General features: G+C 31.5%; 5 protein-coding genes across 8 annotated transcripts; 3 read left to right on the plus strand and 2 right to left on the minus strand.

Moving 5' to 3' along the window:
• Nucleotides 1–259: 259 nt before the first annotated feature.
• On the plus strand, nt 260–9,503 carry oys (lysophospholipid acyltransferase 6). Its single transcript, XM_011631970.3, has 11 exons — nt 260–587; nt 4,839–4,984; nt 5,478–5,555; nt 5,980–6,071; nt 6,765–6,876; nt 7,404–7,539; nt 7,755–7,902; nt 7,969–8,174; nt 8,338–8,535; nt 8,618–8,769; nt 8,902–9,503. The coding sequence occupies exons 1-11, from the start codon at nt 501–503 to the stop codon at nt 9,056–9,058; spliced, it is 1,512 nt and encodes a 503-aa protein (XP_011630272.2). The 5' UTR covers nt 260–500; the 3' UTR covers nt 9,059–9,503.
• Nucleotides 9,504–9,652: 149 nt separating this feature from the next.
• On the plus strand, nt 9,653–17,886 carry chp (leucine rich repeat containing G protein-coupled receptor chaoptin). Of its 3 annotated transcripts, XM_011631968.3 has the most exons (16): nt 9,653–9,945; nt 10,562–10,850; nt 11,183–11,353; nt 11,628–12,103; nt 12,253–12,472; nt 12,540–12,850; nt 13,031–13,255; nt 13,316–13,537; nt 13,789–13,957; nt 14,196–14,728; nt 14,903–15,097; nt 15,155–15,439; nt 15,537–15,662; nt 15,730–15,843; nt 16,133–16,368; nt 16,679–17,886. In XM_011631968.3, exons 1-16 carry the CDS (start codon nt 9,943–9,945, stop codon nt 16,965–16,967), a joined length of 3,864 nt encoding a protein of 1,287 aa, XP_011630270.2. In that variant the 5' UTR covers nt 9,653–9,942; the 3' UTR covers nt 16,968–17,886. The 3 variants fall into 3 exon arrangements, 2 of the variants coding, with proteins under 2 accessions (XP_011630270.2, XP_088934933.1); XR_016139724.1 differs by lacking the exons at nt 16,133–16,368; nt 16,679–17,886 and having other exon boundaries at nt 15,511–15,662; XM_089078807.1 differs by lacking the exons at nt 16,133–16,368; nt 16,679–17,886 and having other exon boundaries at nt 15,511–15,755.
• LOC105422550 (uncharacterized) lies at nt 17,124–18,800 on the minus strand. Its single transcript, XM_011631969.3, has 4 exons — nt 18,407–18,800; nt 18,043–18,313; nt 17,462–17,676; nt 17,124–17,377 (listed from the first exon to the last, which is right to left on the minus strand). Exons 1-4 carry the CDS (start codon nt 18,521–18,523, stop codon nt 17,153–17,155), a joined length of 828 nt encoding a protein of 275 aa, XP_011630271.1. The 5' UTR covers nt 18,524–18,800; the 3' UTR covers nt 17,124–17,152.
• Nucleotides 18,801–20,363: 1,563 nt separating this feature from the next.
• Nucleotides 20,364–22,714, plus strand: SmB (small ribonucleoprotein particle protein SmB). Its single transcript, XM_011631965.3, has 3 exons — nt 20,364–20,542; nt 21,145–21,679; nt 22,478–22,714. The coding sequence occupies exons 1-3, from the start codon at nt 20,540–20,542 to the stop codon at nt 22,591–22,593; spliced, it is 654 nt and encodes a 217-aa protein (XP_011630267.1). The 5' UTR covers nt 20,364–20,539; the 3' UTR covers nt 22,594–22,714.
• On the minus strand, nt 22,638–27,852 carry LOC105422548 (uncharacterized). Of its 2 annotated transcripts, none has more exons than XM_011631966.3 (13): nt 27,648–27,852; nt 26,372–26,546; nt 26,013–26,197; nt 25,821–25,933; nt 25,448–25,700; nt 25,002–25,238; nt 24,814–24,912; nt 24,365–24,528; nt 24,099–24,215; nt 23,842–24,021; nt 23,493–23,740; nt 23,290–23,393; nt 22,638–23,179 (listed from the first exon to the last, which is right to left on the minus strand). In XM_011631966.3, the coding sequence occupies exons 1-13, from the start codon at nt 27,706–27,708 to the stop codon at nt 22,986–22,988; spliced, it is 2,130 nt and encodes a 709-aa protein (XP_011630268.2). In that variant the 5' UTR covers nt 27,709–27,852; the 3' UTR covers nt 22,638–22,985. The 2 variants fall into 2 exon arrangements, with proteins under 2 accessions (XP_011630268.2, XP_011630269.2); XM_011631967.3 differs by having other exon boundaries at nt 24,371–24,528; nt 27,648–27,851.
• Between the last annotated feature and the right edge of the window lie 53 nt (nt 27,853–27,905).

A 27,905-nucleotide genomic window follows, 5' to 3' on the forward strand; every position in this document is an offset into this window, starting at 1 on the left:
CAAGTTCAGATAGTTAGCATTAATAATAAATCGAGATCAATTGCATGATCGAGACTTCGAACGGTAGATTCGTCGAAAAGTTTCGATATAACAGTCCCGTTCGCTTCCTCATCCCCCTACGGCGGTCCATCCGTACATTTAACGCATAAACATGTTGTTTATGGTATAGACCGCTCGCGCTCGCGGCCGATTGGTCCACGGCGACCGCGTGACGCGCGATATGAGCACCTCCGGTTGAATGCCGGCGCGTGCTCTGGGCTCTGGTTTCAGTTAGTTGTTAGTTCGCAATCGGCCGTCTGCGAACGCGTGTGGTTTTTATACGCATGCTCGGGAACGCGTTTGCGATATCGGCATATCCGTAGCGAACGTTCAGTCCTGAGAGCTGTTGGCTCGTTCCCGATTCCACCCTCTCCTCGCGTCACCGCGTTATTCGTCGCGCCTCGTAGTCGGAGACGTCCTAGCAATCACGAATTGGGCCGTTCCCGGCGAAATCCTTGACAATGGCCGCGGCCATGGACCACGACTATTACGACGGTTTTCGCACGTTCTCCTGGCTTGCGGATCTCGTCGGATTACCGATTGACCAGGTGAGACGTCCTGTGTCGGGACTTCGAGCAACCCGAAGCGCCGACACTCGCGGGGGAGGAACGACCGGCCGTTCCCGCCGGTGCCACTCCATCCCGGGACTCCTGGGCGGCAACAGGGAGATATCGATCGCCGAAAGATCGCACTCTGTTGCCTTTTTTGCCTGTTATTATGCACTTCGCGAATGCGAATCTCAGTGTAATTTCCCGATTCTCTCGGTCCTTGTCTTCTTTTTAAACAGACGGTCCCTCCGCGAGCGTGTCGGACCGAGCATGTCTCGGTCCGAAATTATCAGCATACGAATCGAAACAAGCGACGAATTATTTTAACAAATGAAGGATGTTCAATAAAAAGATTGATGGTAATTGCATACACTGAATGATGCTGATGGAGAAAAATTTATGGTCTTGTTTGTATATATTATGATTACAGTTGCGATTGCGATTTGATTGATAGATGATTTGATTATTATCAATAAATTTTGAAGTTTGTCTTGATACGAACGCATTAGTTTCTGATTGTGAAACAGAAGGTTTTATAAAAAAAAAAGGTCTGGTAGTTCACATAAAGAACTTTTTTTAAATAAAATTATGCATTCAAGATATCAAGATTCTTGATGCGGTCATATAATGATTTTTTTATTTTTTTCGCGCTATGTATTTTCGCGTCGACTGGACTTTGAATTCATTTACGATTGGAATAATCGATTAAATATACGAACAATGATGATATGATATATTTCCCGCTTGACATCGAGTTTAAAGATTTGTAAAACATTGTTTCCTCGAATTGGAATGAAAGCGAAAATGGGAAATGGGAAAAATAAAAATTAGGAAAACGAAATCGATAAAACTACGTGAATTATGTTTGCTCTAATTTAATGCAACGCGCAAAATTGCGCCGCAAATCTCAAAGTAGCCGGTGACGTAAGCCTCGAGATCGGAAGATGCATTTGTCATGACGCGCAATGTTCCGTTTCGGAACACTCTCGACTTATTATTAAGTCCAAGACGATTATTTTACCGGCAATTTCCATTAGTTCCTTTGTCAACTGGATATACGCCTCTCGGATTTTTTGAATGCGTATTCAAGTATTTGGCACGTGAAGCTGCGCCGATTTCAATGATGAAAATTTGACATGCGCATTTCATGTGTGTTTGATTTAAAAATTTCGAAATTATATTTTCATCAGTTAATTTATGTGATGTTAAACGATGCGAAAAACGAATTACCATTTATTCTATAATTTTAGTCAACGCAAATTCGCGACATACGAATGCCTCGACGTTGCATTAATTTCGTTCGTTTGGTGCAGTGTGAATGATAAATATTACTGAGTCATCTGAAAATCATTGGAAAAAGTATTAAAATTTTATAGATCGTTCTACTATTCTATTTTTTTTTTTTTTTTGAACATTCGCGTAAAAACTAAACATAATTTACTGAATTTAGAAATTATTTTCTTACATTTACATTGATTTTTATAAAGAGAAGATTGTATCTTGTACACGGAGAAAATTTTATATTAAGTTTTAATACAATTTTGAATCACATTTTACTATTTTTTTATTATTAGTGGATCATCACGACTTTATGAACTAAATTACAGTACAACATAGTAAAATTTAAATTTAATGAGAGTTACTGAATTTGAAACGTTTACATAGATTCCGATATAACTTTTACTATTACAACATTAATTTTTGTCACATAAATAAAGTAATTTTTGTGAAATCGACGCTCAAGTCATTATTCTAAAGTGTAGCAAATCAATTTATTTTATATTCCAAATAATATAAACATAAATATATTTTTTGATTTTAATAATTTTTTATAAATTTTATTATATAAATCCAATGCATCCTTAATATTCTCATTATTCCTAAATGAAAACAATCTGTGGATAATTTTATTTGAAAATATATATATCATTTGTTGCTTGTTTTGAAAAGATACTACCGCTTGGATTGTCATATTGCTTAATTGATATAAATTTGTTTTTTTTTTATCTTTTAAAAAATCACAAACGTTATCTTGAGAATTAAAAAGATGCAGGCGAAAAAAGAAGGAATAACTGGGACATAAGCGATAAGAAAACAGTTGATTCACACTGTGATAAAGTTCGCAAATTAAACCGGAGTTTTCCGACTTTACCAACAGGGAAACTTCATCTTCAGATGAATTTATATTTCCAGAAGAAATATAAATATAACCAATACAATTTTTGAGAAAAAGAATCAAACTTATTTATTTCAGTTTAAGATAATTGTATCTTGTCATGTAGCTTTTGAGAAAAATTTAAAAGTATTAACGGTAATTGAGGATTAAACAGTTTCTAGAACCATTCGGTAATGAGAGGGCAGTACCGTTTCATTTAGAAAAAAATCCGCTTTAACTATCTATTACTATTTTTGTTGAAAAGTTTATCCTTTATTTATCTTTTAATTTTTTGAGGGCGAAAAAAGTTTAAAGTCGTCATTAAGCGTAACAGAATACCAGCAGACGCAACAGGTAATAAAGAGATTTGTTGTTATGCTGTTTTGTATAGTTTTTACGAATCGCCTCGGGTCAATTAGGCCAGGCGGTGGTGTTAAATTATCTTTTTGGTCCAAAAGGAAAGGTAACATTGTTATGATGAACTCGTAACAAGCGGTTGGATCATTTTACGATGCGGCCACTCCTCACAGAATGATCGACACGCGCGCCATTGTCCGTGATTTATTTTTAGCGAGAAATCTTTATCTTGCTTTTCTTGGCGGTGCATACAAGTGGCAAAACGAGAACAGCTATTTAAATAAATATATTCTTAAAAATAAAGGCGAGATTAGAAAAGTGGGAAGAGGAGAATAGGGAATTAATATTTCTTTTGATAATAAAAGGAGGAGAAAATAAATTTCTTTTAACAAAAATTAATGAAAATAAATTAACAAAAATTGGCTAAAAAATAATAAAAATAAAGATATGTATCTAAGAGAAAAGAGTATTTTTAACAAGTGAAAACATTGAAGAATGGACTTTGTTCCTTTTCACATATTTATCAATAACTCATTAAATAAACGAATAGAAATCACCGATGATTTGTATTCATTATTGTCATCGTAATGATAATTTATTTGACAAGATATATATTATTCGTATTCGCGATTTTATCCTTTGCAATATTTTTTTCTTTACATTCTTAAGAATGAAGTGAATTATGAATTATATAATTAGCCACACTATTTTTCATGTTTTATTGTAATTATATTTTATTATATAAAAAGAATTACAAGAAATTTTACAATAATTAAGAAAATATTAATAAAAATTAAGAAAATAAAACTTCAAATTTTTTTATTACATTCAAAAATTTTATAATTTTTTATATTATTTATTGTAACGTTTTTCTTTTAGATTTTCATATAAAAGTTTATCGGTTTAAAACACAATACTTACATATTGATTTATTCATAGAAATCATAAGTCTAATGATAAGTTTTCACTCCAGAAAAAGTAATGCCTCGTTGCAAATAAAGCAATTTGCTTGGCAGAAAAACAAACGGAAATGTACTCCAATTTAGCACGGTGAAATTACTCACGGTTAAATTACTCATAGTCACTGACACAAAGATCAATGACCTCGTCGTTCGCATCTCTCGGCAGCATTTCGCAAAGTTAAATGAATCTAGCACCTGAGTTAGGTACATATCGTTAGGATGTGTTTGAAAGCATTTCCTGCGAAAGGGAAGAATTAATAGGTACTTTTTAAAATAAATATAAATAAATGCCATTGCAGTGGTACTTTTACATTCAAAACATATAACTTAGTAACACACACAGATGTTATGATGAGCATGACTAGGATTAATAAATTTACTGCAATTATGTTTACCTTTTATGTAATTATTTGTTAAATAAATAGAGATTAAAAACGTCTTGTTAGATAAATCTTATCTTTATATTTAATTTCTTTGATGGATAAAATGTTGAAAAAATTGAATTACAATATATATATATATATATATATATATATATAGATTGTATTTCACAAATATAAATTATCTATATAAATTATATAATTGTTGTATAATCACAATTATACTATTAATTTTTTATATAATTATAATACAAGTTACATATACATATTAAATTTTATATGTGAATCATCTGTTATGAATAATGTGAATATATCTGTTATAAATTATGTAACAAATAATAATTAAGAGGGATAATAATGCAATATTTTAACGAATTTGTTTTCTCTTTTTGTGCAGGTAAATTTTGTCCTCACGCAATTCACAGCCCTCATATTAGCCGCTTTATTAAGATCATCACTGAGCCCCATCGCTACTACTCCAGCTGCCAGACATGTTTATGGCCTCACTATTGGCCTTGCTCTTGGATATTTTTGCTTTGGCAGGTAAGTTTATGTGTTTTATGTCGAAGTAATGGGAATTTTCATTTGTTGCAAAATAGTTGTAACTCGAAATACTCAGAGCAGAAATCATTTGAAAAGATTTTAATTTATGCTAATAATTTTTTTTCATTTCTCTCGCTTGCCTAAATAATACTTAGTTTAGCGTTAGACAAACAATAGACTAGATTTAGATTCAGATTAATACATTATTAATACATTATTAATACATTATTATCAGATTATTACATTCTAAGCTAAGTAGCATTTTGTGAAATTTTATGATATTTTCATCTTTTGTATTAATTCGATTTTGCGACGAGGAGTTATCGCAAAGAATCGGTAAGCACATTTGACATAATTCCGTTTTAAATTACTCTTATAATCTAGAATTAATTCTTCCAGTTGCAACTGTTTTGCCATGAATATCGAATATCGACGCATGTCGGTTTTTAAAAGAATTCAATTTATCAATATCTTTTTTTATCTTTTCTTTCAGGCAGGCAATTCATCTCGCTAGTCTTCCTGCGCTATGTTACATAGCGATGCGCACACAAAATCCACGCAATATGCAGAGGTGAGTTGAATATGTATCTCGGTATGCATTTTAAATCAAGGATTTCTATTTATCTCCTAGTTATCGACTAACAACTTAGCATAATGATAATGCACGTTTTTTGTTATTATCAAGAATTAAATAGCTTCATCGTTTATTTTGTTAAACGATGAATTTTCGTATACGTATTTAATTTTAATACGCAGTTATTATGCCTTTGTATGCCTCCTTCCACCGAGATTAACGAAGACAGATTGTTCATGTCATCGATAACAATGAGTCACCTATTTGGAGCGTGAAGTGCACTCTCAACGCGATCGTTTGCATTTCTGACATAATAAATCGCGTGCTTATTGTCAAATTAATCACGTTTAATCTCGCGTAAAACACGCGAGCAAAGATGATGGCCGCGCGAACTTGACTCCTCCATCTGAATGTGTTTCAGGGTCGTCCTCGCAATTGCCTTAATCTATTTATCGTGCATTCACTTTCACCGACAGATCTACGATTATGGCTCGTACACGCTCGACATCACCGGTACGTTCAACTCACAATTTCACCCGGCTTATTCGAAGAAGACTAGCTGGCTCTTTTTATCTTATAGTTTTGATTTATGTCTCGTATAAGAATTCCCTATCGCTATTTTAATGAAATCTATATGTGAGTTAATATTAAAGAGCTAATAAGTTTTAGAAAAAAGATCTTTTTGTATGATTTTTTTTATAATTGTATATATCTATGCTTTTGTTCATATTTTTTTGAATGTTACGCGACTGCGAGAACACATTTTACGGTCTCCTAAACCTGACCGCGTTATTGAAATGGTAATAAATATCTTCGCGATGTTGTTACTTTTTACTATCTGTGATTATATAAGTTTCACGCTGAAATGCAATGCGCGTTTAAATTTATTTCTAAGTAAACAAATGTAATTTATACGTGATTTTATCATTACGTAATCTCATGTTTTATGAAATGTTCTTTCTACTTGTTGCTGCCTTTATAAGTGTACATCCTTCACTCTTTGAGAACGACATTTTATAAATTGAGTCACATTCAGCATGATATATTGATTATTGAACAGTATGTGTATGATATTGAATGACTATTGTGTCATGCTATTGTGCGCACGCCAATACGTCTCGTTTGCAAATGTTTTGACATTATCGCGATAAGTCTCATTATTATACCGTGCATCGCTTTTGTAACATGTATGGATATTCATTTCAGGCCCTCTCATGGTTATAACGCAGAAAGTAACTAGTCTAGCGTTCAGCATTCATGATGGACTAACGCGGCGCGAAGAGGAGTTGACACCGATGCAACGTCATCAGGCTGTACAGTAAGTGCACGTGCTCTTTTAACAAGCCTTATATGCTTGTTATTCATATCAAGCACAAGAAATATCAGGATCATAATTTATATGAAGAAATCTGATAACTTTTATACAATGTTAATATCATATTACTTATAAAATGTATTTATTAGCAAAATAAGTTTTATATATAAATGTATTTACATATGTTTGCTTTTACACTCGTAATGATTATAATATAAATAGATTTTTTAAAAAAGAAGAATAATGTATGGAACTTTCAGTTTTAAGAAATTTTAAAAGGCTTATTATAATAGAAATAAGCTGTTAATGAAATGCAAATGGAAGAATAGTCTTAAAGTTTATTATTAATTAATAAGTTTATTATTAACTAATAATAAACCTTAAGACTATTTTTCCGTTTAAGTTAATAAACTTAAAGTTAATAAAGTTAATAAACTTAAACTTAAAGTTTATTATTAGTGATTTATTATTGAGTGATATTAGTGAGTATGCTATTATGCAAACATATTTTTTTAATATTTATTTTATAGGAAGATGCCAACTACTTTGGAATATTTCAGTTACATCTTTCACTTTCAAGCTTTAATGGCTGGTCCAGTGATATTTTACCGCGATTATATTGACTTTATACATGGTCATCATTTGCCTGGCGCTAAATCTTTAGCTGTAAGAACATTAATATTGATATAAAACTTTGTAGTGCCTGTTATAATTTTTCAGAATTTATATGTATTCTTATTTTAAAGTAAAAATTAATTAAGTTATTGTTTCCAATGTAATATTATAAACCATAATATAAACTTATGCTAGCTTTGCAACTTAATATACACAATATATTCAAATAAAAGAAATAATACTTATACTGATGATGATTGTTTTAGGGCTTCTATGACAAAAATAATCAAGAAAAGGAGATCGTTTTGGAGCCGTCACCAACTCTGGTCGTCGTGAAAAAAGTTACGGCGAGTTTAGTATGCGCCATTTTATTCATCACATTTATCCCGATCTTCCCGATACAGCGTGTAAAAGGTTTAATTCTTCATCTTCGAGCTTGTAGCATATAACATATTTCTATACTTAATCATATATTTTCAGAGGACGAATTCTTGGAGAACACAAGTATGCTTTACAAAGTGTGGTACTTAATGCTAACGACTATGCTCGCGCGCTTTAAATACTATCACGCTTGGTTATTCGCTGATGCCATATGCAACAATTCCGGTCTCGGATTCAACGGCTATGATGAACGAGGCAAAGCGCGTTGGGATTTGGCATCCAACGTCGACGTTTTAAAATTCGAGGTTTATCTGCTGTTTATGATATATAAGTAAAAATTATTAAAATTTGTCAAATGTTTTATGAATGAGCAGGGAAACGAAATGTTTGAACTCTTTCTTATCGTCAATATACGCAACGAAATCAATGTTTATCTAAAATTATTCTTATTGTTTGATCAATTTTCAGACATCACTTAATCTTAGGGACAGTATTGACAGCTGGAACAAGGGCACAAATTTATGGTTGCGATCGATCATGTATGAACGAGCTGGTCATAACAAAATAATCTATACGTATGCCTTGTCTGCTCTATGGCACGGATTTTATCCCGGTTATTATCTCACGTTCGCAAGCGGAGCGTTTTTCACAGTAGCGGCACGTTCGGTAAGTATATTGAACATACACAATATTTTGTTTTACAAATTGTGAATGAATCAAATTTAATCACATTCATATCTTGTAATAGATCCGTCGCCATATTCGACCGCTGTTCCTTGAGTCTCAACGAAAGAAGACTCTTTACGATGTTTTAACGTTTATTACGACAAGAATTATAATGGCCTATATGACGTTCAGCTTTGTACTATTAGAATTTGTACCAAGCATCAAAATGTACCTGTAAGTCATCACCGAAGTCATTAATTGAAAAATTATAATCTTTGATATTGAATATTTGAATCAAAATTAGTCGAAGAATACAATTTAATTATCAGAATTGACTTTAATTAACATGATTTTTTTTATTGCTAGGTACTTGTACCTGCTTCCGCATTTATTGGGTTTAATTGCGATATTACTTCCACCCCATCTGGGGCTGTCGCGGAAGACGCACAAACAGTCGACCACAAAGATCGAGACTGATCTCTCCGAAACAGTCAGCAACGGAAACGCACACAAAACAATGTAGTCTTCTGATTGTGCATTAGGAAAAACAGATATTTTTTATGAATGTTTTTAATATATATATATATATATATATACATATACACACGTGTGCGTGTGCGTGTGCGTGTGTGCGTGCGTGCGTGCGTGCGTGCGTGCGTGCGTGCGTGCGTGCGTGCGTGCGTGCGTGCGTGCGTGCGTGCGTGCGTGCGTGCGTGCGTGCGTGCGTGCGTGCGTGCGTGCGTGCGTGCGTGCGTGCGTGCGTGCGTGTGTGTGTGTGTGTGTGTGTGTACTATATACAATATTTCTTGTTACAACGCATTACATATGTGAAAGTCTATCGATAATGTGCCACTGTGCACGTTACATTTATGTAAAACATTATCGAAACTGGCGTATCATTTTTATATATAATAGATAAGAAAAATTTTATAATTCGCCTAAATACATAGCTGTTTTGTTTACTACTCTATCAATCTTCCATTCTCTTATACGTCTCCATGTACCGTAAAGGAAAAAAGTGAAATTGAAAAATTTGTACGAAAACAATTTGAGAGAATAGTAAAACATTAAAACTATTAATTCCAAAAAAGTTTTGAATGATACATTATTGAAATGTTCTCATAGTGACCGCGAAGCTTCTGACGAGTTTAAATACAATTATAAGCTGCGACAAATAGACTTAAATTTAAATTTTGCGCGTATAATTCGATCTATTCGATCATCACCTAATGGAATATTATGTTTGTAATCGGGTAAAGAGAAGCACCGAGACTCAGTATGGATGCGAAGCCCTATTGTGTGGCAATGACAAGCGAGCACATCGCGAATGGTTAGTTAGTGTTCGTTGTTCGATGTCAATGGAAGAATAAAACACGAGGAAAGAAACGAGAGACAACTCAAAAGAGCATGGTAAAATATCAAAATTATTTGTAATTTATATTTTGGCTACAATTTTTATTAATAGTACTGAGACTATTGAAGATTGTCGGTATTATTTTCAGTATACGGGAAATTATTATTATTAAAGACAAAGATACAGAAGGCGTATAATTTTGGAAACTCAAAAGTGCAAATATCTTTCCATGTCACAAAAATCATAAAAAAATAAACTTTAGATTTTACTATTTTTACATAAAGATTTCTTGGATTTTTAAAGCAAAAAAATAAAATGAATGAGAAAGTTATGAAAAATTAAATTGTAACAATTAAACCAAATTAAAAATTCAATATCTGAAGTCAAATATTAGATGAAGTCGAACATTTAGGAACATAATCTTTAAATGTTTAAAATAACAATTATTTAATATATTGATTACATGAATTATAAATATTTTGATAAATAATATAATCTGATATATGTCAGTAAAATTTATTCTTTATATTCGTACTATTCTTGAATGATATTTTATGCTAGAAACTAAGCTATATATTTGATGGAAATTTTAATTATGATAGAAAAGCTTCCTTACACGATGTCGTTTTTGAAGCGAATTTGATATACGGAATCAATTCCGTATATTTGCAGAAGCTCTTTACTTTGGTGAAAGTCGCGTACGCTATGCTGATAATCACCTTGCTATTGATGATGTGGGCATCCGTGGTGCGAATGCATGAGCTACCGGTCCAATATCCACCCTGCTTCTTTAATCCACTCTGCACTTGTTCGAAAGCCATACCGGATCTCGGCATAGTGGCGTGCTACAACGTGCCGATGCCACGAATACCACAATTAATTAATTCATCCAAGGTATTCATGCTCCTACTAGAGAACAATGGATTAAGATTTCTACAACCACAATACCTCATGAACACTGGTATGCAGCTGTATTAATATAATGGAACAAAATATTGCTTCGTGTCTTATTTCAATTCTACATCTATATTTTCTTCTAGTGTTTATTAAAAATTTAATTCTATACATTTAATAAAAAAAGTATCTTTTATTAAAAAATACATGTACAAAATTTTTATTTTTTGATATAACTATATAATATTGTTTTATTAAAATTTCCCTTTTTATCTAAAAATTATTGTTATATATTATTATAATTATTGTTATATTTTTAATTATAAACTCACTTTTGAGCTAGGGATAGACTGTAAAGAATCCGTAAGAGTGATGCATATTGTTTTTCATATATTTTAGGTCTTTACAAACTACAGATTAAGCATAATCCTCTAGCCGACATTCCAGAAGAAGCCTTTCTAGGCCTCGAGAGATCATTATGGGAGCTCGACTTGTCCTATAATCAACTTGCGAACGTACCAAGCAAATCATTTAGACATTTACAAAAATTGCGACTACTCGAACTCACAGGTATTTGCTATTCGCTTTCAATTTGAATTAAATTAATTATAAATTATACCAAATTAGACATTTTAATGACTTCTATATATAAATCTTTATTGACATCATAATTATTTAAAAGCATTATATGAAAGATAAACATTTATATTAATTTTACAAACATATAAAAATTTAATAGAATAAAATAAAAATCACGTAATTTTAAGTTTAAAAAATATACATAAAAATTACAATGACATAATAGTTTGAAAACTCTAGTATTATCGTGCAATTTTATATACAGGTAACAAGATATCTCGTATAGTACCAGAAAACTGGCGTGGTTTGGAGAACTCCTTACAAACTTTACGTCTAGGAAGAAATGCGATCGAGAAACTACCAGCTGATGCTTTTGTTAGTCTTACATATCTGGAGATCCTAGATCTTCGTGAGAATAGCTTGAAGGAGATCGACCCTTCAGTGTTCAGAGATGGGATGGCTCACTTAACACATCTTTATCTGAATGATAATCAATTGACATATGTGCCATATGCTCAATTGGCTTTATTAAAACGCATGAAAATTCTCGATCTTAGTTACAATAGGATATCAAAAATGCTGCAAATTCAACAGGAACCAGAGGTCAGAGGTATACAAATGTCCTTGGACATGCTGCAGCTAGATTACAATCAGATCGAAACCCTTGAGTCCGGTGATTTTCAGCATTTTTTCAAGGTCAATCGCACGTATCTCAGAGGTAATCCTCTGACGATGATCGAGGTACGATGCTGAATTAGAGCTCGCAATTCAAAGTAATGAGTAAAAATTAAAAGAGTGTTTAGGAGATATTTGAGATATTAAGATTTAATATTAATAATATTAAATGATAATAATTGATAGTTACAAATGTTGAATATTTATAATTAAAGGAGAGTACATTTAGAGATTCACGCATTCGTGAGCTGTATTTGAGCGATTGCGATCTGTTGGAGATCAACTCAGCGAATCTTGCCGGTTTGGAATCTTCGCTTGAATTATTGGACGTATCAGGAAACAATATAACTGTGCTTCCTAATCGTCTATTCCGAGAGTTCGATTTCCTGCGTACGCTGGTCTTTCGTGAAAATCGTATCGATACTTTTTCCCCAAGTAAGTAACGCACATTTTTTACAATTGGCGGACACGAAACACACATCCTCATGATACATACTTTCAGCCGAAGTTTTTAATGGTTTCCAATATTCCTTGTATAACTTGGATCTCAGCGGCAAGCAGAACAGCATGATTTCCCTTCAAGATCTGCGGCAAATGAGAAATCTACGTTTCCTCTCGATCTCCCGAATGCCACAGGCGATCTTATCACCGAATGATTTTCTAGAATTCGGTATGGATATTAAGGAACTTCGAATAATTAATAGTAATTTGAACACGATCAAGGGTCATACTTTCATGCACGTTCGTGGGATCAAGTACCTTGATTTCTCTGAGAATTCAATATCGACGATAGATGACGAAGCTTTTTCAGAGGTACTGATAAACTTTTATTATACTTTTTGAACTTTCTCATCTTGAACTTGAGACAAGATAATTAAAATTGAAAAAAATTAATAAAATAAAGCGAATTTGTAAGATTAAATGTCCTACGTACAATAAGAAAATTATATAAACAATACAGAGTTGTCTAACAATTTTTTAAAACTCATACAGGTGGGCCATTCTTTGTTGATGTTAAGAATATCTCACGGCCTTTCCTCCACAATTTCCGAAATACCAAATCGACCATTGAAATCGTTGACGAATTTGCAGCATCTCGATTTCAGTAATAACAAAATTCGTTCCTTACCTGCTACGTCTTTCCATTTCTTGAAAAGGATTAAACGCATTGAACTACAGGATAACGAAATTGATAATATACCGAAGGGTACCTTTCAGGTAAATTGCTCGTTCTTACGGCGTATGTCTTTTATGATAAAAAAAAATTATTTTATTTAGGGTGATATCCATTCGTCGCTAGAAGAAATTAATTTTGCGTTTAATCAAGTGAAAAATCTGCAAACTCATACGTTCGTCGATTTGTCGACCTTAATGATAATCAATTTGGAAGATAACGCCATTGAAAAAATCGAAAGACGGACTTTTATGAACATGAACCAACTTAAATATATCAATTTGCGCGGCAACAAGATTAGAGATATCACTGATGAAGCCTTTCAGGTAATTTAATATACGAATACACGTGCGATTCTAGAAGTTCTGATTACTAGAAGTTACATAGATTGTATGGGTGAGTTTGATTGTATTTAAAGCTAGATAGATTCTTAAAATTAGAAACTTAAAATTAACTAAAGATAAAAATTCTATTGCTGTTAGTTATTGTTAATATTTAATGCAATTAAAATTCAATTACATTAATTTGTACAAATAAATTAATTTAAAACATGTCAAATACATTATTGATTTTTTAGAATTTACCTGATCTTGAGTTTCTTGATCTTGCTTATAACAATCTTCATGAATTTGACTTTGCATCGTTTGATCAAGTGGGAACATTGTCATCATTCAAAGTTAATGTTAGCCATAATGAAATTTCAAAATTATGGATAAATAACACTCTTTTTACATCTTCGTCTATCGGTAAGTTTGCAATCGTCAAATACTATGTTTAATAAAAATAGTATTTCATCTTTCTATTAACTTTAATTTTAATTTAGCAATGATATACAATGGATATATAAAATTTAATTTTTAATTATTTTGTCTGGTTTTATTTAAATTATTTAATAAATAATACTAATGTTATTTCTTTATTTATTTACTGTTATTAATATTCTTTATTAGCTAATATTTTTAAGTTTCAAATTTCTATTTTTAGTTGGCGGCAATGTGCAATCAAACATCAAAGTTTTAGATTTGAGTTACAATAATATCTCTGATATCGCCAAATATTACTTCAAGCCAGTTGAGTACTCGCTCACTCATCTGTATCTGTCAAAAAATCAATTGAGAAACATTACTCAAGGTATCTTCAGCAACATGCCTCACTTACAATGGCTCGACTTGAGACACAACGAACTGATGGAAATTGACTTTGGTTGCTTCAATAATACGAAGAATCTGCAAGTGTTGTTTCTTTCCTGGAACGAAATCATGGATATTCCTGCAGAGATTCTAAGACCACTGCAAAAGTTGCGCATCGTGGATTTATCTCATAATAAACTGAGAACATTGCCAGACAACATATTTACAGACTCCAGCATAGAGAGTCTTGATCTCTCGCACAATCAATTTACAAGGCTGCCCGTTAAGAGTATGTCAGTGACTTCTACTGCGAAATTAGCAAGTTTAGACATGTCCTGGAATGTTTTGTCAGGGATTCATAGCACCGATACAATATTTAGACTCAGAGTAAGCATCATTTTCAGAATATTCTAAGGTACATTGAAATGAATCTGAATTATAAAAAGAAAAGAAGAATATGATTACTTACTGTTTTTTATTATTATCTAATTATATACTATTAAATAATTATTATAGATTTATATCACACATTTGTATATTTTTAATATATTATTTTTCAAGGGTCTCGTGTGGCTAGATCTTTCATATAATCGACTTGTTAGATTAGACGACGGTGTATTTTCCGATTTACCATATCTAGCTCATCTCGATTTAAGCCACAATAAGCAACTTGTTTTGGAAAGCCGCGGAAGAACGTTCTATGGCTTAGAAGATACGCTTCTATATCTAAGTCTGAGTAATATTTCTCTTCTAAGTGTGAGTATTTTATTAAATGATAATCATATAGAATGCAACATATAATTGATAATATAGGTTCCAGAATTACCTTTGAGACGATTACAAACTTTATATCTGGCACATAACGAGCTGGCATCAATTCCTCCGGAAATGTCATTGAATCTGACGTCTCTTCACTATTTAGATTTAAGTTTCAATGATTTAACAGTAGTACCATTGATCACTCACACATTGCCGGAATTGAAGACCTTCAACTTGGCAAACAATCCCATTACCGCCATTACGAATACCAGCTTTCTTGGGGTGACCGACAGTCTCGAAGAGCTTGATATACAAAGGCTTAGTCTATCAACTTTTGAAGTAAATTCTTGACTTATATTTTGAATTTACAAATCACGAATGATATGTAAATTTGAAATCTTATCACAAAGATGAATTTTGTAATCAATTTTCATAGGCAGGTGCATTCTGCAAAGCCAGCAAACTCCGTAAATTGCACATCACTGCATACAACGGTATAAAGAATTTCAATTTTCCCAACATTCTGAAATATAATCATGGTTTAAAACATTTGCTCATTGATGTGAGTATTAAGTAAAAATATTATACTATAAGAATTAAATTTACTGCATTTAAGCTATTTGTGATAGGTTCAAAATGACACCGATTTAGAAAAGGAAATGAGGGGAAAATTACCCTATAAATTGTACAACATTACATTGACTGGTAAATCTTTGAAGAATATACATCCAGAGATATTGCGCGTAAGTTTCCGCTTGATTAATTCCTCTTCAAACTTTATGTAAAATTTTGTCAGATCTTAAAATAAATTTCATGAACTTTTCTGTGAATATTTTTTTCCATTTAAACAGAAATTTAACTAATTTTTTAGCTCAAATTTAACTTGTCCAAATTTTTATTTAATCTTTATAGGAAAATACAATTATTGTCATTAGTATGTAAGAGTCTTAGATATTAGTATTAGTAAATATTATTTAGAATTAATAGACACTTATTTTGAAGTATATTGAAGCATATTGAATAACTTTTTAGGGCATGCGAAATCCGCATCTTCATTTTGGCTTGTACAATACCAGTGTGACGATCGTGCCTCGGGAAATATTCAGAAATGCACAACATGTGCGCAACGTAACAGTGGAGATTCGCGATAGTGATATTCGAACGCTGCATAATCCATCATCCGGTTACAAACCAGGAGTACCAAGCGAACGATTCCTCATGAAGCTTCGATTAGCAGGCAGTCATCTCAATTGCGATTGCGATATTGGGTACGACATAATAAAATTGGATTCTTATGATAGACTATTTATAAACATTAATGGTAATATACATTTAAGAAAAACGAAATTAATAAGCTATAATGCCATATCGCCTCAGTAGTATTTTAATTACAAAATAATGATGAAAAACAAAGTGCATATTATTTTGTATTATAGTTGGATTTCAAAATTTGTAAAGTTTTTATGAATGTTTTCTTGTGATTTTTCTTATGCAATTTTTTTTATTTGTCAAATTTTTATTTGTAAAATTAATTTACTAAAATAACAAGTAATAAACGATATTATTTTTTTTACATAGATGGATAGAAGTATGGCAGAGGAAACACAGACAATACCGAGAGGATCGATGTATCTCTTATGATGAATTTCATAATTTCGAGCATGAAGAGGATGACAAGTTCAATTGTTGGGATAATGGTTGGGATGATGATATCCGCGAGACATTTTGTCTAAACAAAAATAATGTATCGTTATCGAACTTGTTAAAAACGGAGCTAGAATGTGGCTGGGGCGCGGCAAGTCACACTTTGAGACTGAATATTATCGTTTTCTTGGTATTTTCGGTCGTTTTAGTTGTCGTTTATTAATTCGATTTCATTGTTTTCTATTTAATACCCTCAAATTAATTTATGATATTTTATTATATTAAAGGAATAATTAACAACTAGATTATTAGGCGTGTTCATAAATTTGTACAAAGCAAAACCACAATTAAAACTACAATTAAAAAATTTCTCCAAAGGTAACACCGTCATATAATTTTATTCATATTTTACAATATCGCAATTTCATTATGCATTACAAGTTTAGCTGCAATGTTAATTATCATTTGTATAATCGGCAAAATGATAAAGCTAAATATAAATATAAGACAAATGTATATGCTAAACAATTGTATGATGAGGATTGTAAATTTCACTGTCGCTTGCTGAAAATTCTTGGTCCTGCGTATGTTGATTATCTTGTCCAACACAAATCTCAATATGAAAGAAAACATCTGAAATATTTCATAGGATTATACATTCAATATCTTAGTTTTGTTTTACTGGCATAGAGAATTTAAAAATGTGCTGATAATCACTTTAATAACAGGAACGACATTAACGATCACATATATTAATGCCAGAAGAGATCGTGCCGTAGCTTGAGCCATAACTACAATCAAGGCAGCGTAAGAATATTCAGTGCGCGGTGTACCACAGGATTCTTGATAGGTAGCTAAGTATTCTCGACAATCAGAGAGAATGCTTCGCTTTGTTCTTCCTTCCTGAGGCTCGTCCTCTTTGAGAACATTCTCTATAATATTGTACAACGATACACGTATGTATGATGTTTATTTTTTTCTTATTCATTTTTCAATTATTTCTTAATTTTACATTTGCACTTTAAAAGATAGACATTTTTCATATATATTAAATCAATTTGAATTGTCAATATAAGATTTTGATTATTGTAAAAATTTATACATCAAACAATAAAAATATATAAGCTAATATTGAAAACACATCAAGATCAAGATTCAAAACAATCAAGATTAATTATTTAAATAACATAGCTAGCTATTATTAAATTATCAGAATTTTATTAAATAATTGATTATTGATTTATAAAAAAAGAGTAATATTTCACCATTTCAGTTATTGTGTTTGTGTATTTATTTACCTAATGTATTAATGGATTTTTTACTATCCATATGATTATTAATAGAAATGCTATATGGATTTTTATATTTCCATGAGATATATTCAAGTTGTTGAATCACGTTGCTTTCAGATATGGATGTATCATATTTTCTGGCAAATGAATTTTCTGTCTTGCTTGACGTATTCGGAAATTTTTCTGTATCGATTACATTCATTGATTGAAGAGACAAATTTCTTTGAGCCAATGCAAATCTATCCTTTCTATTAGAATACTTGAGCTCATCAAAGATCTAATAACAAACAAAAATTATATTTGTATATATCATATTATTTATATTAATAATAGTGTGTAATAAATTTTCGTGTATTCATATCCCTTTTACTTTTCTGTGCAAGCCAAAATCATCTGCTTGTTGATATTGTTCATTTCTTACAATAGGATGAATGGTGTTCAATTCACAAGGAGCAGCTTGAGCGATTTGCTTTTCTCCGACATGCATACTCGCGAAATTTATATAAATTATTTATATAAAGCTTGAAATTACATGAGAAATCAAAACTAAATAGATTTATCGAATCTATCAAACATTCATTTTTCTATGAATTGTGAATACAGCATGTTTAGGCGAAAAATGTGAAGTTATCGCTTCGGCATCGATTACTTTTTTTTTGTTTTTTTGAAAACAAGTAGAAAATAGTAAAAATTACATTAGTAGAATACTCGTATTATTTAGCGACTGTATAGCTATTAATATAGCTAAAATAGCTGTAGTTGTATTTTACCCCTTTGTAAATAAACTGTCGCAGTCGCTAATTTCTTTAATATTAAAGATTATAATTCTTTAGAGAATATATTTTTTTATCAATTCTTTAGAGAATTTTAGACTATGCATAATATTTATTATGTTATTAAAAAATGAAACTGCCGATAATAATAATTAAATCATAATTAATAATTTAATCATATATGATAAGCGTTTTTTTGGCGCTCATATGGCGCTTTTTGTTATCTGTGATATTTTATTATCTGTAAGTGTCGGTCCACAATAGGTGATTTAAACTTTAAAAAGTAAGAAATTGACCAATTATAATCGAATATGAAAAGAATAATCGACTTATTTTTCTGATTGGTCAATTTCTTACGAAAAGATTAAGTATTTAAAGATTAAATACTTATTGTGGACCGACACTAATTGTAGCACGGAGACAAAGAGTCTGTTCTTTTTAGCTGAACTAGCTGCACTAGTTCAGAGTTTATCTTTCTTCTTCTAGTGTAAGAAAGAAAGATAAATTGTGAACTAGTACCAATTCAGAAATAAAAAACAAATCTAAGTGTCGGTCCACAATAGGTGATTTAAGCTTTAAGAAATAAGAAATTGATCAATTATAATCAAATATGAAAAGAATAATCGACTATGATTGGTCAATTTCTTATGCCTTAAAGATTAAATACTTATTGTACTGAGACTAAAGTATGCTCGTCAGGTAGATCCAATTTGAATCTAGTCTGCGCAGATATGGTGTTGGAACAAGTCGCCTTCCATATGGAAAAATAATAGTAAAATTAACTAAGATTTGTAATTACGTGACATATGATTTGATAATTTAATAATTATTAATAATAAAGTCACAATAGTAGTTAATTAAATAAATTCATTAATTGTTTATTCCTTATTTATGCTACATTTTGAATATCGCTAATTGGCTGATTAATATGGTCGGCTACTTGTTTCACCATCCTCATTGGTCCATCCCCGCTTTCATGCGCAAGAGCACACTTTGTTTCTTTACATCATGTGTGATACGTTCCAAAACTCTACTCGACGCATAGAGTAAAATTCGCAGCATTTACTTGACCAATCAGAATAAAAAATGTGAAGATTTCTTATCAATATTTTTTTAGATCTAAAAGAATATACCAATCAAAAAGATCTAAAAGATTTAAAAGAATATACCAATCAAGAGCTTAGCAAGCACGCAAATCCAGTTAGCAAACCAGCAGGAAAAAAAGCATCGTATGTCGCTAGCTTTAGTTCTGATTGATCAATTAAATACTTCTTTAGTCCCGGTCTACGATAGGTGATTAAGGCTCGATTGCACCAATGTTATTTTGAATTTTAAGTGGTATTTAATATATAATTTGTGTCACGTATATTATGTATTAAGTCTCGCTTAAAGTTTAAATAATATTGGTGCAACCGGATCTAAGACTTAAGCCATAAGAAATTAACCAATCATAGTCGATTATTCTCTTATTCTGCGATTATGATTCGTCCATTTCTTATAGCTTAAAACTTACTACATCTATTGTAGACTGGGATTTATCCGTTGAGTAGGATTTTGGAACGTAATCTTCTTTGCCGGTGCTTATTGATGATGCCGATAGATTTGGCGGTTTAATGGCTCCATCCATTAGCTTGCTTCTTTTCAAAAGAGGTTATATAGCTGAGGATCCGTGAGGATTTTTCGTGACGAATTTTTGTAACATTGCTCTACGTTAAAAACAATCAGTCAAAATGGTAAGCGGCGAAAATTATCATTATTAAGTTAATTATAATTCAATGGCTTTTTAAGTCTCCGAATTGATCTGCTTGAATTTTTCTGCATTGGAAACTTGAGCAGGCTTTTCTAATCAAAAAAGAACACTAGACGAATAATTGAATGAAAATCTGTAAAATAAGAATTATATGATGTTTTATATTATATAATAAAAGACAAATGATGAGAATAGATGCTAATAATATTTTAACATATTTTTTGTACTTTCAAAAATAAAATCATTTGTAGTTTTCAATAGACATATATATGGATAAAGTAAAATTGTATAAACAGTTTCTTTACTTAAAGTGCTGATATAAAAAAGACCAAGAACAGTAATAAAAAGCTTTCATTTTAAAATTTGTAACCTTGCTAGCATTCATTAATTGAGATTTAAATAACAAAATGTTTTTATTGACATATATAAAGATCTCTAAATAAATTATTAATATAATATATATTTTTTTAATGTTTTATGAGTATACAATTGTTAATATATGAAGCTATATATCTTTGTATAACAATTTATTATTTCTATTTCATTATTCTACTTTATATTTATTTGATATATTTTATTTTTTAGACGATTGGCAAGAATAATAAGATGCTGCAACATATTAATTACCGAGTTAGAATCATTCTACAGGATTCTAGAACATTCATAGGTACATTCAAAGCTTTTGATAAGCACATGAACTTGATACTTGGTGATTGCGAAGAATTTCGTAAGATCAAACCGAAGAATACAAAACAACCAGAAAGAGAGGAAAAGCGTGTGTTAGGTTTTGTACTTTTACGTGGCGAGAATATAGTCTCCTTGACAGTAGAAGGTCCACCACCTCCTGAAGAAGGATTGCCCCGAGTACCGATTCCAGGAGCAGCACCAGGACCAGGCATGGCTCGTGCTACTGGTAGAGGTATGCCTGCAAATGTTGCGGGAGTACCGGCTGGATTGCAAGGACCTGTGAGAGGCGTTGGAGGTCCATCTCAACAAATTATGACACCTGGCAGCAGGGGACAAGTTTCAGCGCCACCTCAAATACATCCTGGTGGTCCACCACGTATGCCAGTTGGTGGGCCGCCACCAGGTATGATGGGACCACCAGCTGGAATGATGGGTAAGATCTTTTTTTTTTTCTTTGAGCTGAATATCTTTTCACATTGACTGCTGCTGAAAAATAGAATATCTTCTTGAAGCACTTAGCTTTTTTATTTGGCAAAAAACTTTAATTTTGTTTGTGCTGTCAAATTCAATTATTAAACAATCTGATATAAATTAGTATCTGTTTATAAAGTTCTTTACTAGAATAAGATTTATAAAAACAGTTCTATATTTAATATATTTTTTATGTAAGATACTACAGAAAATGCTATGTGCACATTATTTTCTGGCGTTATATTTTTCAATATTAAATATAAAATTCAGATCAGTTCTATTAATTTATGTCACAGTTATATGTTTACATCATGTTATGAGCAAATGTCATGATATGAAGAAAATTATTTATATAATAATATATTTTTAACATTTAATTGACTATAAAATACTCTGAAGAAAATATGAAATGAAATATTTTCACACAACTTGTAATCTTATCCGTAATGACAGCTACATACACATATGAAAAATATACAAGTTGTCAAAATATATGATCTTTGTGTTAACTATTTCTTCACACAAATCAAAAATGCGGAAAAATGGCAATAATTAAGGCTACATTTTTCATTGCCAATACTGAAAATATAATAATTCATATCATATAATTATAGATGTTCACTGGCAATGCATAGAATGCATAATTTCTTATATGGCCTTTTTGAAAGTGGATAATTTTAAATCTGTTAAATCTGTAAATCTATTAAATTATATAATTGTAGAAGTGATTATAAAGTGCTATGTTTCAATGTATTTACAGGTATGCCTCCAGGAATGCCGCCTATTGGACGTGGTGGCCCACCGATGGGACCACCTGGCATGAGAGGTCCACCTCCAGGATTGATGCGTGGTGGTCCACCCCCTCGCCCGTATTAACAATTAGATTATTAAGAGATATTCATGAATGGATGAACGCATGATTGTTTCTTTACAAAAGTATAAATTAATATTGTATAATTTTGGCACTTATATACAATAATAATATCAATTAACACAATTGGAAGTCAGATTTTTACAAATGATTAAATTATCCTATTTGTTCTGCATATATATCGATGAGATATCGATTATTTTCAATCCTTTTGAAATCTTATAAAGAGTGAACATAGGCATACGAATATAAAATATACACATATAAATATAAACATACGGATATATATTTATAGATGATAATTATATCAGTATGCTTTCGGAACGAAAATATCAGCCTTGCCGTCGTGCAATGATGATTACGAAATACGTAATGCGAAATACGAGATCCTTAATTGTTACGAGTCACCATGGTCGTCTATCTGATTTACGGTTACCACCGATCTTGATGATTTCTCCAAATCGCAATTTTCATCATTGTTCATTAGGTACTGGAAGTTTTGCAGATTTTTCGTCAATTCAAATGTTTTTGTGTTAAGTATATTTGCGTCCTCATCGGATTTTTCTACTCGAATATTACCCTCAATGTTATCTGTGGAGAACATAAGTAAACGTAATTTTTTCACAACATTCTTTTGATAATTTGATTAAATTTTAATTGAGATACGTGCATTTTTTTATATACTTGTATAACTAACATACCTTGCAGTTGCTTCGATCTGACGAGTATTTCTTTGCTGCCCGGCGATTTCGGATCTAGCAGGTTGATTTGAGAATTCATGCTCGCGACAATATCATTTTTTGTTCTATAAAAGAAAGATAAATATTAATGAAAATACTCTTAAAATTTGACATATCAAAAAATTAGTTGTTTTATCTGCGCATGATATCACTTTTGTACTAACTTATGCTGTTTTTCTTCCACTATAGAAGTAATCGCGGAATCTATTTTCAGAGACGACTCGCGATCAATCGTATTTTTGTCGCTATTGCATTCTTCATTTGGCAAGCGTGCGTTTACATCTTGTATCACAGTTTTGGGTTTTTCAATATTAACAATAGCGGGCGAGTCGAAAAGCTGTGAGAGAACCTTGTTCTCCGGAACGTCGTGTCGTAAACGCGTGACCACAGACACAACCGCTGCTTTTCCAGACTGCAAAATGTAATCATATATGCATATATAACATTAAAAGATGTAACAAATTAAACAAAGATAATAACGATGGAAAATATGAAATATAAAAAAAAAATCACCTTTATATTCGTTTTAACAGATTCAATATTTTGTGGCGAGTTTGCAGTCGGTAGTATAGTCTTTATTTGATCTCCATTATTCAGAGAAATATGATGGGGTTGAACATTGATCGAATTCGCATTATGTTGGCTCGTAACGCATAGATTCTTTCCTCCCATTATTACTTTCCCCAGTACTTCCTGGAATAATCAGTAGAGCAATCAATATGATAAAAATCTCGAGTTTTATTTTATCTTTGGATTTATTATTAGAATACCTTGCCTGCATGTGATAGTGTTACAGCTTTTGCTTTCTGGATGACAATCACGTTAGTCTTATTTAATTTAGTATTAGTATAATGAGGCATATTTACAACTTTCTTGGGAAAAATACCCTGAAAAAAGCATTTGTAATAAAATATATACATTCTTGATAAAATAATTATAATTAAAATAATTTATAATATTCTTATAATACCTTCAATATGAATAAAAAAAAAGCAGGATATAAAAATATTTCATAAAATCACTGCAGCGTATTTACATTTACCGTTTTGGCAGTGGATTGATGATCAAAGTTTACAATTTGTTCGGATGGCAGTTTCTTACACATTAATGCTATGGGAACTTGTTTAACTTGAGGTGGCCCAGGGCCACTCGATACCGTAGTACCAGGATACACAGGCACTGATTGCGTAAGCCGAGGACCTAAAAATTTATTTAATCTTGTTTATAAAATTTCTATATTTAAGTAAAAATTAGAATAAGGCATACGAAAATTAGAATAAAGCCTCATATGAAAGCAGTTAACTTGCAATTAGTAAGTTTTAAATTTGAATCTCATTTTAGGTAAATATTTTATTAAAAAATTCTTAAAATGTGAAAATTCAAAGACTGTGAAAGAGTACAAAAGTGGATGGAAAATTACTGTCAGGTGTTTTATCATTTTATAAAACATTTACATAAACGGATGAATAAATGTTCAATACTTACTCGATACGTTAGTATTTTGTATGATTGGTGTCACCGAGCTTTTCACGCATGATAAATTTGAACTAATATCGTCAGATACTTGGATTTTCTGTATGCTATCTGTAACAATAAAAGAGACTAGTGTTTAAAATTGTCCAAAAATCAATTGTCACAAAATTCTAAAATTAAATACGATTTGAGATACATACACGTGCTATTTTGCATTTCTTTACTTGTAGAATGCAACTTATTTGTATTATCGGATACATCATTGGATATTTCCGGTACTACTTTTGTACTGATTTTCTGCTCAGTGCTTACTACCGTCTTAGGATTGTTGGCATTGCTTGTATATACGGAAGTTGTTGTAGCAACTATAGGTTTGTTTAATGGAACTACAGTGCATTCGTTTGGGTGTTCTGACACTGCTGTGTTTTCGTTCGAATCTGAGTTTATGAAAATAAAATAATTGAGAAAATTACATACGTAAAAGATACATATAAAATATTAGAATATATAAAATTTTTGTTCATCAATTTTGGTTTTAAAATAATCATTTGTTTGCTTTTTATAATCCAATAATGCACATGAGGATGATATTAATTTAATTTCCGAGGAACTTATATAAAAATAGTAAGATAAAAAAGAAACTAACCTAAGATCTCGTTACCAGTAACCGTAATTAACGCAAAATTTTGATGTTTGGTTACTTGTAATACTTCTGATGCTTGCTTATTTTCAGAGGTCCACAAAGTATGGTTTGGTGATTCAGATACTATTAAAACTTTATTTGGTGGTGCCGTCGGCAAGGGGGAAGGAGATTTACGTTTCAGAGAAAATTTCTTCTCATTAATTTTACCAACGACATCTTTGTTATCTATCCTCTCATTTTCAGTCAAATTTGAATTCTACGAATTATAAATAAAATTATTAATAAAACGTAAGATATATTGTAAAACGTGGATATAATACAAACGTTTATTTACAAAATTGCAATTAGGTAATTGCTTTATCATATTTTCACTTACTTCCTGTAAGGTTCTACTCAAATCATTGAACTCATTTTCAAAGCTGTTCAATTTTGCATCAGTAGATAAATTTTCTTCCATTTTCATTTTAGAATGAGATTCAGTTTCAGCAGCTATTAACATAAAAACATATAATAAATATAATTAAAATATATAATTAAAATAAGCTATCATCACACTTATTACTTATACCTGTCAAGTTCCCAGATTGACTAATAGTATTGCATCTATCTAGCTTCTCGTTTGCAATTGCAGTTGTAAGAGACAAGCTATTTGCTAATGCTGTAAAGGCAGATCGCGCCTTTAACCTTGGCAAAAGAGGAATAGTTCTGCGACCTTCTAGAGTCCAATCCGTACCAGTATTCGGACCATTAAGTCTATATAATCATAAGTTTACATTAAAGAAATATCAATTTTCCATAATATTGTGCTTATCAATTGTATTCCATACTACCTAATTTCATTAAATCTTATATAATATTCTTATACACATTATGCAATCAACACCTCTTTTGCAAGCCTTAATCAGCCTTATTCTACAGGATACATACTGTTCTGCAATTGTTGCAAGCTTTTCATCATTTACAGCTCTCCGTACTTCAGCACGATGTCTTTCATTAGAAATATGTAATACTTTAGCAAGTTCTTGTAACAATTTCTGTTTCTCACTGGTAAAAGGGCCTTGAGCTCGCAGGACAGAGACCATACTTCCATAAGCATCTAATTCTGTAATACAGAAAAAGAACATGTTCTATAAAAATTAATAAATCATGCTATATATACATAAATATATATGTGCATATGTATGTATGCGCGCATGTGTGTATTTGTAATTCGTATATTTATCTAAAACTGAAATTTATCATTAGAAAAATAAATTATATTCTAATAAATAAAATAATCAAATTGTGAGTCATATCTATGTAAATTTTTTTATATTTTTATATAAATTTTATTTAATTTTAGATCATATAATCATATATCAAGTTTTTTGTATTAAATATATATATATATATATATATATATATATATTGTAAATATGTATATACTTTTTTAATATATTTTCTAAAAAAATACTTATTATAAATATATAGTTTATTAGATATGTTTTAATATATCTAAAATATTTGTATAAATTATTTTGATAATTCATTAGAAGAAAATGTGCTTTTTGCCTATACTTCGTCATCTTACATGCGCATAGAAAATGAGCTCAGAAATAAGAAATTGAATGTTCTTATCATCATCCATGTACAATCTAATTCCATTGCTATCTATGCAATACAAAGGTTATTTTCCAAATTTTTAACATGAAACAAGAGTACATTACAGTTAGTTTAGACTCTAAACATTGCCAAAATAATGCAAGCGTGCATTTGTGATATCTTCCAATGTGATATTTTGTTCTCCTTCCTTGGCCATGGTCCATCAAGGGACCGACACAAGTCAGAGAGTATTATATTTAGAGATCGTCAGAGGGATCAACTTAATGGATCATCATATTTAAGAACCAAAGAAAAGATGAAAACTCGGCTTTCCTGTCAAGTCATAACCGCTGTCGCTGGACGCGTTATTGGTTTCCTAGAACTCTCAGAGCGAGTTCTATTCTCGCTCCACAGAGGAACACATGAGGCAAGAATCGTAGCCCTCAATGAGTCGCCCTACTTCGCCATAGCAGACGAGTGCGACGAACAGAATATCTTTGCGTCCAGCGACAGCATTTTTACGGACGATATGAGAGTCGAAGTGCGAACGTGAGACAGTAACAAGGCCGACTCGCTCGCTCGCTACGCTAACAAGGCTAATAATCAATCTACATAACCTTACCGAGATATCGTAGGCACTTCCTGCACTCGTCGCGAGTCATCTCTGGCCGCATCGGCCACATGATTCCACGACTCTCCCGCAGCCAAGTCCAAGTCACATTCACAGAGCAAAATCGGCGCGCGTCTTCCAGCGCATTTTCGAAAGCTCCGTTGACAGTCGTGCGAATCGACGGCGTGAAGTTGTCGAGCTAGTGCTATTTTATTACCATAGTTATTTGTGACGATCGCCACGACGTTGGCAACTTCGGTAAATTCGTGC

Source organism: Pogonomyrmex barbatus, unplaced genomic scaffold (assembly GCF_055798465.1).
Source record: "Pogonomyrmex barbatus isolate J1 unplaced genomic scaffold, ASM5579846v1 scaffold3, whole genome shotgun sequence".
In the NCBI taxonomy this organism is placed as follows: Eukaryota; Metazoa; Arthropoda; class Insecta; order Hymenoptera; family Formicidae; genus Pogonomyrmex; species Pogonomyrmex barbatus.